We start from the raw sequence: 13412 nt of genomic DNA on the forward strand, positions 1-13412 counted from the left end.
CTTCAACACAATCGGAATTACTTTAAATTAAACAAGATAAAGGGTAAAGATTGGAGGACAACGAGGAAGAAAACACTTGAGAACGAAAGTAGCAAATCGCACAAAAATCAAATTCAAAATTAGACAAGGAACGCATGAGACTGGAACTTAGTCGATACAAATTTGTGAACCACTTACCAGAGCGTCGGATCGCGCTTGATATCGCTTATGCCCTCGTGCGCCATGTCCAGCTGGGAGAAGAGCGGAAACAGCACCTGAATGCCGCCGATCGAGTTGAGTGTGCAGTGTATGGAATGCGTGACCACAGCCTTGACATCCTGTGAAAATGATCAAAAATAATATCTTATTATTTACAAATCAATTTTTAAATCTTGGTCTAAGCTCCGTTTCTAGTTAAACTGAATGGAAATGTAATCTAAAATAAGAGAGAGTGTAATCTGTCTTTAACCGTGCTGCCAACGTGACTAAAATTTAAAGTGTTGTCTAACGTTTAAAGTTTCTGCCTAAGATTATCTACAGAAAATAGTTTACTTTTGTAGGCCTAGAGGCACATCCCTTAACGACGGCTTGAACAAAGACTGGTGCGTCTATTGATTAACCATTTCTCAAATGTCAATTTACCTAAAGTTCGGGGCATAAATTTGAGTTTCCCTCAATATTTATCGATTAAATTGGTTTTTCTTTTACACATCGACTTGACTTGCGCACCACTGTGTGTGTGTCCTTTGAGTGTTTCGTTGGTCGCTTGCTGTTTCTGTGCTTCTGTGGGCATGTCCTGGACTCATTTTGCAGACATTTTCGACGCGTCGTTGTTGTTGTGGTGCTCTTTTATGATTTGTGTTGTTTGCACAAGAAATTACTACAAAATTTATTGAATAATTTTGTTGCCAGCTACAAAGCATGGCGGACAACTGGTGGTGGCTGGCCAGAAGGCGGGCAGGCAGCTGTTAAGCATGATAAGACTGCGGAACGGAATGGAATCGAACAATCGAGGCAGCAGCAGAAGGAGGCGACCAAAGATTGTACCTAATAGGAAATGCCAAAGCATGCGCTTGAGTCGTAAAATACTGCCTGAAATATATGTGGTGTCCTTTATGTGTGTGTGTGGTGTGTGTGTGTGTGTGTGTGTGTGTGTGTGTTGTGTTGGTCTTTGGCCTTGGTATGAGCCGTGTGTCTCAGGCTTTTCGAATGAACTGAACAGAAGTGAAGTGAACTAGCTACAGCTATGTACATTACGTATACGAAATAGGTTGGGGGATTTACACGTATACTCCTGGGCCCAGTGGGAAGGGGGGCAATATAGGATGTGTCTGTGTGTGTGTGTGTGTGAGGCATGTTTACTTACCTGCAGCATCAGCGCGTGCGGCGTGTGTACAAAATATGAAACATTTCCTTTGGGGGAAGACTGCAAACAAAGTTGACCATCGGTTGCCACTGGATTGTACATGAAGACAATGGCATTCGATAGTTTGCCATCATACAGCACCTGTGGCAACAAAGAGAGACAGAGCGATAGCGAAAGAGGGGGAGAGAGAAAGAGAATTGTTGGCATTAGTTAGGCATGGCTTTCAACAAGTCATTGTCAGAGCTCTGCGGCTCTGTGGCTCTGTTGCTCTGTTGCTCTGAGCCCGGCGAATTGTTTCCGGTCATGCTGACAATTTACTTTTGCTTCTGGCCTTTGCCTTTGGCCTTTTGCTTTAAGCGTTGAGCGGAGTACAAAGAGATCTATATACATATACATGAAGTACTTAAATACTACTGCTTGCATACACATACATACATACATCTATACAAATATATATAGATATATATAATATATATATAAATAGATGTACAAATATAGGTATAAATAAATAGCTGTCAATTTACAGCAAACAGCAGACACAATATACACACACATCAAATTGCTGTTGACTTGTCCCGAGTTCTTATATTTGTTTTACTTATATTATTATTTTATACTCTTTTTTTATATACTTTTATATATTAATATATATTTTTTTTGGTGCATTTTTTTAGCTGGCGCCGTCATACGAGGCGTATGCCTAATATACTTGCAGCGGCTGCTGTAGCTTTTTGCAGCGCGTGTGTGTGTGTGTGTGTGTGTGTGTGTAAGTAAACCTTTAAGCAAACAGATACATGTGTGTGTACGTGTGTATGCGAGTGTGTGTGTGTGTGTGTGTGTAAGCTGTGCGTGTGTAATCGCTGGCTGCATAATTTGCTGCTAAAAATACTTCCTTGCGTTATTTAACAAAAAAAAAGGAATATATATGAGAGAGAAAGTAAAAAACACACATAAAAGGCAGAGAAAATTATATGAGAAGAAAAAAACTTAAGGAGTGCATACAAAGGGTATGCCCCGCAACATATTGCACACATTCACACATATTTATTAAATATTGAATATAGAGGGGCAATTGAAAATGCATTTGTCTCAAAACTTTAGCCAAAGCGAGCTCTTTACAAAGATGGTAGCTCAACATTGCTTAAATAAACTTTTTTAAAGGACTTCAATCGAGAACTTTAATACAGAACTTTAATTTGGAACTAACAGAAAAGCAGCCAAGTGGCAAAAAGGTGTTAAGGAATCATGGCCGTGAGATTTTGGGCGAAAATTCCAGATTTGTTGGATGAAGGCGATTGTAGCCAGAGCTATTTAGAGGCTAGCTCTTCATGCTTTCAGGCCGATTTGGCCAACAAATTAAACAAAATAAGAATAATTAAATAAATAATAGGATAAACGAAAATACTTTTGCAATATAATTGTAAGCGAAATAAATAAAATAAATAGCAAAAAATAATAATCAAAAATTAAAATAACAAGTAAAAAGAAGTTCAAAGATTTTCCAGACAGTCGGGCGTGCTCGACTAGGCCATATCCTGACTCGAATGCAGCCCGTGCTTGAAAGGGGGTAGCTATAAATTGATAGATACTTGATCTGTATAAACTATTCTATAAAGTACATGTCAGGTTTGCTGACTCTTGCTCTTAAAATCGAACAGGAGTTCGGTTTGGATTATTATTGATTACTTTGAAGCGGGACAAGTAAGCGATTAACGGAAACAAACTCATCCTGCGCGGGCACTAGGAGGACCTTCGTTCACAATTTCATGTCTCTAGGTTCTGAGATAGGTTCTGAGATCGATGCTTTCATACATACGGACCCGTGCCAAAATTAAGGACCACAGAAAACATGCATATGTGACTAGATTTTCAAGTTAAAGAATATAAGCTCGCACATTATGGAGCTAATTGTGTTGAAGCTACAAATTGCTCTTGCTTGGCAAATAAACATATTTGAAATGCAACTGAGGTGGAATAACTGTCGAGTACTTTCAATTCAGATGCCAGCGAAGTATATATATACATATATATATGCTTCAAATCTGTGCTTAAAATCCTTTTATGCTAACCTCTCGAATTTTGCCACTATTAACCCATTTTGGTAGCACAACTTGACCCATTTCACAAGCTTGTTATTTGGGTTAGGTACACAAGAGCTAGGCAAGAACAACAGCTACATAAAATAACTTTCAAGACTAATGCACTCTCCACACACACCCACACACACACACACACACACACACAAACACTTTCACATATATCAAAATAAATAATCATAATAATAATAATAATACAAAGTGCGAGTGCAGGAGTGTCAACAAAATGGAATCTGGCATAGAAATGTTGAAATGCAGTACCCCTCGTCCCCCGTACACCCACCCTTCAGGCTAGAGTTAACGTATAGTTCGTAGATCCTGGTATATGGAGCATGTTGCATAGATTTCAAACAATCATAGCGAATGGCGAGAGCAAGGGGTGGTGGTGGGGGGCGTAGCCTAGCTAGCAATCATAATAGTGAAACAGAAACAAAAACAACAACGGGAAATACGACTACAAGATGCTTAAGAGAGGTGAGTTCCACATTTGCAGTCGCCGTCGCCGTCGCCGTTTGCTTTGTCTTTGCCTGGTTCTAGGTGCGCTGCGAAGTATGCAACACTTATTTGTAAGCCTCGCGCCGAGCATTGTTGTTGCCAACGCAACTCCCAAGCCTCACCAAACGGACGACTCGTCCAGCCCTTAAAGGCGGCGCACTTTAAAATTCTACACAAAATTACAAACATTTTCATAATTACGAGCGTTCTCGAGCAGGGGTAGGGGGGGGATTGGCGTGCGGAGCGTGGTGTGTGGCATGGAATTGCTGTTTGCTTGCCATAGTTGAGAATTCAATAGAGCAGCGCAAGCTGCGCTTCAATGAATGGGAACATTTTGATTGGCTTTGAAGTTTAGTTTTTGCCTAAGAGCTGTCAAGTGGGCTGCGGCGGGGGGTAGCTGCTGCGGGCGGTGGGGGCTCTGGTTGGCATTCAAAACGATTCGATGCGAGTTGATTCGATTTGCTGCGATTCGTTTGCGGATTTGGCAACGTTCAACGTTCCCGACGTTGCTAACTTTTTAATTGGCGTCGCGCCCAAGCAGAGGCGTAGTCTGGCCAGGGGTTGCCGGCTTAAGGGTAGGGGGGGTGCCTTGAGATCGATTTGACAAGCAATTGTATAATAAACAACTTTATATATTATTATTGTAAAAATAACCATTTTGAAAACCTAACAAATAAGATTAACATATAAAAAATAAATAATTTAAAATGACTACAAAATTAGAGCATAAGTATAAAAACAAGTAAACAAATTGTAGTTTACGTGAAACGAAAATCTTAATTGTGATTAACAAATCACAAAATCAAATGTTTAAGTATTAAAAATGAGTAAAATTAAATATATAAAATAAAAAATAGAAGTAAGAAATATTTCAGAAATTTATATAAATATTTAATAAATAAATATATAAGTATTTATATTCAAATAAGAAATAAACTAAATCAAAATTTGGAGTAAGTAAGTTAGAAGTTAAACAAAAGTTAAAAAAATTGTTTAAAAGATATTTGAGAGAAAAAAATATTAAATATAAAAAAGTTTAATTAAAGAAAAATTAATCAAAACAAAAATTAAATAAATACAAGCGTGAGATATACGGAAAACGAAAGAAAAGAAAAGCTTGAATAAAAAATTAAATTGTGCTCATAAAAATAGTTAAAGAAAATTAAATATATTAGCATGAAACCCAAATAAGAATTGAAAAAAAAAAACCCAAAAAAATAATTAGAAATTTAACAAAATTCAACTAAATTGTGCGAATAAAAAATTGTTTGAAATTAGATATATTACCATACATAAAATAAAACCTGAAATTGAACTGAATTGTGCCCCATAATAATTATTAAAAATTAAATATTAGTGTATTAGCAAAAAGATTGAAATTTGATATAAAAAAAAAAAACTCATAAATTTTACGAAATTCAACTACATTGTGCGAATATAAAATGGTTATGAATTAAAAATATAAGCATTAGAAAACCAATATATAGAATTATAAAATATGAAACTTAAAAAACTGACCAGAAAATTAACGAAATAAAGCCAAGCCGTGCCCATGAAAATTATTGAAAATTGAATATGTTAGCATGAAACCCGAATTAAATTCTCAACTAAATTAAGTTAAATTGTGCTCAAATATATATAGAATATCGAAAAATAAAAAGAAAAAAAACCGTAAATAAAATAAAACCCGATTAACTAGAATAACATATTTATGAATTGCTTACAGCTTTAAGCTGGTTGATTTCCTCAGTGTCGCCGGCAATGGCGGCGGCGGGCACGCCCATGGTGCTCAGGCTGGTCACACTGGACATGCGACGCAGTTGATCTGCCCCGCCCACGCGTCAAACGAAAATCGATCGAGAGGATTGAAATAAAAAATGCAAAGAAAAAAACGATAAACGATAAACATAAGAATCGAAAGCAAAGCGCAGCCACACACAAGAACAAATCATAAATACCAAAAGAAGCATTTCCAGTGGGCAAATGGCCAAGCGGATCGTCCGCAGTGTTGTTGTTGTTGTTGTTGTTGTTATTGCTGTTCGATTGTTGCTGCTGCTGCTGCTGTGCCAGCGGCAACTGTTGCTGCTCGCTGTTGCTGCTGCTGCTGCCGCCCTCGGCATGCGTGCCCGGCGTGGCTGCTGCTGCTGCTGCCGCCGCTGCTGCTGCTGCTGCTGCTGTGGCAGCTGCTGTTGTTGGTGCTGCACCGCCCGTTAGAGCCGCCAGCGCGACCGCATTGCGTGCGGTCAGCACCGCCCGGATCTTGACAAAAGCCGCACTCAAATCGAGCCGCTCGTCGGACCAGTCAATGGCGCGCGCCTCCTGCTCGGCGGCGAGCGTTTGGAATTGCAGCTGCAACTGTTGCTGCTGGCTGCTGCTGCTGCTGCTGCCGCTGCTGCTGCCGGCCGCGGCGCCGGCTGCATCGCTGCCAACCAGCAGAGCACCACCCAAACTGGTTGTTAGTTGAAAGTGACTCACCCGCTTGTGATTGTCCGGCAGATTCAGATAGCACTCGTTATCGAAGCGGAATTGCGACTGTTTTGTGCGAGCGTGTGTGTGCGCGTGTGTGCGCGCGTGTGTGTGTGTGTGTGTGTGTGTGTGTGTCGCAACAACAGACCGACGCAAACGCAGCGTTGTTAGTGTTGTTGTTGTTGTTGTCGTTGGTGGCATTGGTGCAAAGTTGGTGCAGCGCATTGAGACAAAAAGAGAGAGAGAGAGATAGTAAGAGAGAGAGAGAGGAAGAGAGAAAGAGAGAGAGCGCACACAAGTGAACAAGAAAAAAATAGAAAAAAAAATACAAGTAATTATTGTTATAAGTACGATTTTCACAAAGTTCTGGGCAGCGGGATGTGGTTGGAGTGGGCTGGGCTTGGTGGGGGGGGGCGGCGGTTCACAAGGACAAAGTGCTGCTGTTGCTGCAGTGCAGTGGTTCTTCTTCTTTTTTTTCTTTTTTTGGCGGTGCAGCCACAGTGGCACGGTGGTGGTACAGTGCTTAAATGCTGGATACGGTGGCTCCACTTACCTTGTAGCCCGGCCCCAGGCGGTGCATCGCGCAGATTTGCTGCGTTGTCAGCGCCTCGCTGAACAAATAGATTGCCGACATTTGGCCACAGAAGACGCGCTCCTCATCCAGTTCGGGCGTGGCGCCTATATAGCACTTGTCAAAGGGCTACAGAGAGAGAGAGAGAGAGAGAGAGAGAGAGAGAGAGGAAGTAAGGTAGAGAAAAAGAGAGAGAGATTTAAAGGTTCTGCTACTCACATCGTTTGTGGAAACAAACCAGGCCATTTCGGTTGACGACGCCAGTTGTCCATTCACGAGGCACTTGATTTCGCTTTTTGTCCAACGATTGTATATGTACACTATGGCAATCATATACCACTAATGAGAGTAAGCCAGAGAGAGAGAGAGAGAGAATGGAAGGGAGAGAGTCAGAGATAAAAATATGGATTAGAGTTGTTTGTATATATTAATCAAAATCCTGCAGGTTTACATGCTAAATAATCCGTTTGTTGCAGGCAGTATAAATATATATATATATGTATATACAAACATATATCTATTTATATCGGAATCAATCGAATTGGACTTCTATATCATATAACTAAGTGATTGTTCACAAATCACATTTTTGCATGGAATTCTCTTAGCATTTTTTCTTTCTTTCTTATTTCCTTTTGTTTTTTTTTTTTTCAAGTACTTTCACCGACATATCTTTGCCGTTGATAACGGCGGCATTAAGCGTCGTTTTAAGCGACATAACTCTGCCGATCTATAGATCGGTGGATATATATCTGTTGACATAAATGCCGCGTGCAGATATGTTGTATGTAGAACGGCGGAGATATGTTGTGCGAAATGATGTCGCTACACCCTTTTTTTTTTTTTTTTGTAAATTTTGTTCAATTGAACCTACTCAAATTTTGTTTAAACATCATTTTCAACTATTATATTTTGATTTAAACTGTTTTCTGGCAGCAATTTAAGTACATTTAAAACGAACTAAATAAATTCAGAAAAATTCTCGAAATAGTTTCCAACTTGCGTAGCTTTACCGAAAAGCATGCGATTTGCCTATTAAGTGCCTTATATTTGTCCGTCAAATGAATTTTCCTTTCCAGAAATTTGATCATTTATTTCTTGTAAGAATAGAGTCCATTGAAATGTTAGCTTTGCCGCCAACTTTGGTAGCGGCCGTAGTTAATTTTCGTCCCAAAACTAATTTCAATTGCTTTGGGCAGGTAATTTGGCTATGTTGTTGGCCATGCTATGGGCTGTTAATTAAACTTTGGCAGCCCGGAATCACGCCCATAAATTGAAAGTAGGCAGCCAAGTGGCAAGTGGCAAGTGGCAAGTGGCAAGGGGCAAGTGGCAAGTGGCAAGCGTGTGTTTGTGGGGCTAATGGGTCGTAATTCACAGGTGTAACGACTCGAACCGGAACGGGAGTAACCCGGGGTAACCCTGGGGCACTTACCTTGCGTGGCTGGAATTCATATTTGACGCAATGCTGAAAGCCCTTGCCCTTGACCTTCATCGATGTGAGGACCAGACAGTTGCCCACAAAGTGAGCCGTATACCCAACGCCCTTCGATGTCTTGAAACTAAAGTTGAGAGCGGGGGGAGAAGACAAGAAATATATGTGAGCAATTAGTAAGTGCCAATTAGTTGCAAGAAGTACGCAACTGTGAGGAGTGTGTGGAAGGAGAGGGTGCTTTTTTTTGGGAGTTGCCGGCAGCTACTTACCAGTAGAGATAGGGTTTCTCGCGCTCAATGTTCACCGAGTTAATTGGATCCAATCGAAACCAGGTGGTAAAGGTAAATCCATTTTCGTAGGGCCATTTAGCCAGCGGCGGCAGCACCATTGCCTGTGGAATGCAAACAATATATGCGGCTTGATTAGAAAAAGAAGAAGCAAACATTAAGAGGCGTTGCTCAAATGTAATACAATTAGTTGCAAGCACACACACAATGAGAGAGAGAGAGAGAGGGGGGGGGAGTGAGGAGTGAGGAGTGAGGAAGAGCCTGCCCAATCTCAATTAGCAGCTAGTCCGTTCAAATGAACCGCATTATACACAAGGTAGAAGACCACAAGCCCGATTGAGCCCCCTCTGGTGGCATGCAACACACGTCTATCAAAGCCACAAAAGTCACAAAGTCACAAAGCGAAACAGCGTACGGCATTAGGGGAATGAGAAGCAAATAAACCAAACGGAAAGCCAAACCAAACTGAACATAACTGAACTGTTTGCCCAAGGCAAAGCGGGTATATTGGCCGAATTGAATAATAATTCAGCTGATAATAATATATATAATATATTGCATAAGAGCTTGGCGACCCGCACTTATAAATGCTAGAAATGCTCCTTTTCTTACAATTTTAAATTGATTGGATATTTCGGAGTCACTTTTTGGTGCTGCAATTTTAGGCTCACAGTTTTCAAGTCACAATTCTTTGAGGACTTTGAGTCTGATTTTTAGGCACACAGTTTTAAAGTCGTCATCTCAGCTCAACGATTTGAGAGCCATCTCTGATGGTTACAGTTTTGGATTCATAATTTGTGTGTCAAAGCTTTGCAGTCGCAGCTAAAGTATCACCATTTCGGACTCAAGGTTTCGGAAATACATAGTCTTAGAGTCGCAAAATTTGAAAGGCCTTATATTGTTCCAGTTGTAGTCAGCATTTTTGAGCTAAAGTTTTGCAGTCACAGCAGAAGTTCCACGATTTCGGAATTAAAGTTTTGGAGTTCGAATTTCTGTTGCACACTCTGAATTTTCAAATTTGAATGCTACAATTTTGGAGTCCGTTTTTTTTTGTCCCCGTTTGTTAGACAAAGTAGCCAAATTTTGGACTCACAGTTTTGGAGTCACAGTTTTTGAGTGAAAAACTTTTCAGTCGCAGCTAAAGTATCACAATTACGGACTAACATTTTCGGAGTCACAAATTTCAGGCTCAGCCGTTTGATCAGAAAACTTCTCATGAGTTGAAATATTTTCGCATCGCCCACAATTGAAAGACGTTGGCCCCATGGCCTCGAGCTGGCAATAGAGTATTCCGCAGTCGAGAGTTTTCAAGAAGCTTTGAGCATGGAGGAAGTTTGAGAGAGAGCGGAGCAAGGCTTCGCAAATGCTGCCGAAAAGCAGCCGCAAATGCGGAGACGGACACCGAGAGCAGAATTGAAGTGAAAATTAAAAGGAAATGAGCACATTTTGATTTATCATGCATTTTGTGGTTTTACGGCCAAATACGGCGGATGGAGAGTTTTCACACACACACACACACACACACACACACACACACACACACAGAGACACTATTAACTGCAACTGCGTGTTGACTTTTAGTTCATAAATTTATTTCCCTTTTAATGCTCGCAAATTTATGTTCTTATCATATTTGTATAACTGAGCGCCACGCCCATTTCGCCCAACTGTCTCAACGCCTCAAATTCGCATCCGTTTTGTTTATCTCGCATTTTGTATTTTGTGGAAATTTTGGTCATTCGCAAAATGCATGCGAATGAAGTAAGTTAATTCGAAAATGTTTTGCCTAAAATTTGGCTTATGAATTGGCAATTGACAATCGGAAGAAAGGAGAGAGAATGGGCGGGAGTGTGTGTGTGTGTGTGTGTGTGTGAGATTGAGGGATTGATTTAAATGTATATATATTATAAAAATATATAATATATTCAGGCCAAAGAAGATGCATGCTGCTTTCGGAATGGGAAACCAAAACAAAATACCAAACGCACTTAAAGTCTGCCTTCTCTTGCTCTTCCCCTCTCGCCATGATTTGATAATTTCTTTAGCTGCTATATGATATATTAATTAATTAATTATTATTATAATTATTAATAAGATTTGCTGCAGCTTTGCAGATATGCGAGCAGAACTGTAAAAGCAGTTGTGAACTTTTTTTGAGACTCTTTCTAAAAGCAGAAAATTTTTCCAAGGAAAAACATTTCTTGAGCGCTTCTTCTTGCCATAGAGCTATATGATAGAGCTTTGTCAAGATATCTAAATAAAAAACAGCAAAATGCCACGAAAGCTATATGATATAGTAGTTCGATCCGACAGATGCCGATGAACACGCCGCCTGCAGCCAAAAATATGTAAGCCTTAAGGCTGAGCGGCTTGTGTGGACAGACGGACAGACAGACCTGGCTATATTCACCCGTATATTGATACTGATCAGGAATATATATACTTCATGGTATTGACGCTGTCACTGCTTCTATGCAGTGCACTTTTCAAAGCAAAGTTTTAATATACTTCAATATACTTCGAGTTAATGGAACAGCTTTGGGCTCTGGCTCTGTTTAGGGCTAACATAAGGTCTTCTTTGATCGTATTTCGCCAGAATTTCAATATTTTAGGAATTTGCTAAAAGCTATGTCCAAATGCAAAAACCCAATTGATTTCAACTGAACGCGCTTGCTGGCTTAGGCCAGCTTTCATTGGGCCAGCAAAAAGGAGAACCTTTCAATTTGTTGCACGTAATCTATATACTATATATATATACATATGTATATATTTGCTGATAAATAATTGAAGCATTTATTGAATGCTGCAGCCATTTGAAAAAAAAAAATCATCAATTTGAACACATGCAAAGCAAAAAGGATTTTTAACATTCATTTAATAGTCCACTAAAAATAAAATAATACCAAAAAAAACTTAAAAAACGGCCGCTTTACTGAATGCTTGAATGCGTGCAAAGCACTCGCCTGCGTTTGCATTCATAACATTCATTTGCAATTGAATCGGACACACAGACGCACACACACACGCACACACACGCATACAGTCACTCGGTCTATAATATTCATTTAACATTTATTCGCTTTTGGTAGCCGGCAACAAAGTTCGCATTCATTTATATGCGGAGACGAGTTTTCTGTGGCGAATGTGAGGCGAACGGACATTGTCTTGAGGCCTCATTCAATTGTGCAACACGGTGCAACAATGGCAGAGCGTGTGGCATGCCACATGATTTAACATTGTTGCCCCAAGTCTGGCAGCTGTGCCTGTCGCCATTTCTTCTTCTCCCTCTTTCTCCCTCTCTGTGTCAAGTCAGCGAAAGAGAATGGCATAGTGTGGGCGTGTGGGCGTGGCTAGGGCTTGGCTTGCTTGCCGCTGCCACATGCCACGCGGAGCTGTCTGCAGCTGGCCGGGCAACTCATTAGTGCAACGAAATGCGAAGGTTTCTTCAATAAGCTTTGAGGCTTGGAATCTTGTCTCAGCGAGGGTCGAGCAGCAGCCCGATCCCGTGTTAAAGCCCAAAAGTGCGCTAAATGAAAACTAAAAAAAAAAAAACGAACCAAACAAAATAGAAAACGCAGCAAGTGAGCAACTGCGAGGGGGGTTGGGCGGGGAGGGGTGTGTGCAGTAACATGTCCTGTTTATTGAACATTTTGTGACAATTGCTTGGCGAGGCTCTCGATTCATTTCATTTCATTTCATTTCATCTCGTGTCGTTTCGTTTCGTTTCGTGTCGCATTTGACTTCCAATTCGCTTTATGGCACTTTTTATGTGCTTATGCCATAGACAGATAGCCATAGGGCTGCCTAGGGGGGATAGGGAGGGAGTTGGGCTGTATCAGCTGAGACAGCAGAGCAGTCACATGCCACATGCCACATGGACAACGCACATTTCGAATTCGATTTAAGTGCGACGCAATAAAATAAAAGCCCAAGAAGCAACCAATCCCCCGCCAGCCCCCCTCAGCCATAAATGCCACAGTTGTAGTAGTTGGGGCAGCAAGTGTGTGTTTGTGTGTGTGTGTGTGTGTGTGTGTGTGTGTGTGTGTGTGTGTGTGTGTGTGTGTGTGTGCGTGTACGTGTGTGTGTGTGCACTTAAAGCCAACCTGCAACTTGTGCAAATCGGGGAGAAAAAATATCAGTTATTGTTGTTGTTTATTGTCATTGGATATTGACTTACCGATCCCTTGCGGCCGGGAAAACTGAAGAACACATCGGGCCCGTTGCGATGGGGCATTTGTCGCAGCACATTCAACAATTTGGCCGAGTGACGCGGCCATTTGCCATTGTTGGCCTTCATCGTGCCAAATAGAAGTTTCAGCTCCTTAACGGTTATGCTATAGCTGGCCAATACGCCCAGCATCTCGATGAGCAGATCTGTAATGGCAGACGAGAGTGAGAGAGTGAGTTGCATATAGTACGAGCGTATGTGCGTGTGTGTGTGTGTGTGTGAGTGGCATGTTGAAGGGTTTATGAAAAATGTTGCAAGGCTCGCGAACTCACGCCAGCTGCAACAATCTAAATGCTGTTATAAACGATCTACACTGAGCTGACATATATTATATTTCAGATTCAAGATTTAATCCTTAAAGGCCATATTAAATGCAGCAAGTAATAGAATTAGCGCTCTTCTAAAGCTGAGTAACTATTTCAAAAGCTTTAAAGCACATCTTAAGCTCAATTTGTCTGCTTATTCTCTGATAAATAACTATTTCAAGCTCAT

General features: G+C 40.7%; 1 protein-coding gene across 9 annotated transcripts in view; it reads right to left on the bottom strand.

Moving 5' to 3' along the window:
* rg (rugose) overlaps positions 1 to 13412 on the bottom strand; it is a 259509-nt gene that overhangs the window by 33420 nt on the left and 212677 nt on the right. For 5 of the 9 annotated variants that reach the window (XM_064698965.1, XM_064698960.1, XM_064698958.1 and 2 more), the window contains exons 4-12: positions 12870 to 13066; positions 8675 to 8796; positions 8406 to 8532; positions 7193 to 7312; positions 6956 to 7102; positions 5895 to 6468; positions 5661 to 5761; positions 1346 to 1486; positions 178 to 317 (exon numbers count right to left, since the gene is read on the bottom strand). In XM_064698965.1, the coding sequence (XP_064555035.1) occupies positions 178 to 317; positions 1346 to 1486; positions 5661 to 5761; positions 5895 to 6468; positions 6956 to 7102; positions 7193 to 7312; positions 8406 to 8532; positions 8675 to 8796; positions 12870 to 13066 (1669 nt within the window). The remainder of the gene's footprint in view (positions 1 to 177; positions 318 to 1345; positions 1487 to 5660; positions 5762 to 5894; positions 6469 to 6955; positions 7103 to 7192; positions 7313 to 8405; positions 8533 to 8674; positions 8797 to 12869; positions 13067 to 13412) is intronic. The other 4 variants (XM_064698962.1, XM_064698961.1, XM_064698968.1 and 1 more) reach the window with 1 other exon arrangement.

The sequence above is a fragment of the Drosophila montana genome, unplaced genomic scaffold (genome assembly GCF_035044405.1).
Source record: "Drosophila montana isolate Dmon_TW-CO22-7 unplaced genomic scaffold, ASM3504440v1 contig_786_1, whole genome shotgun sequence".
NCBI lineage: Eukaryota > Metazoa > Arthropoda > Insecta > Diptera > Drosophilidae > Drosophila > Drosophila montana.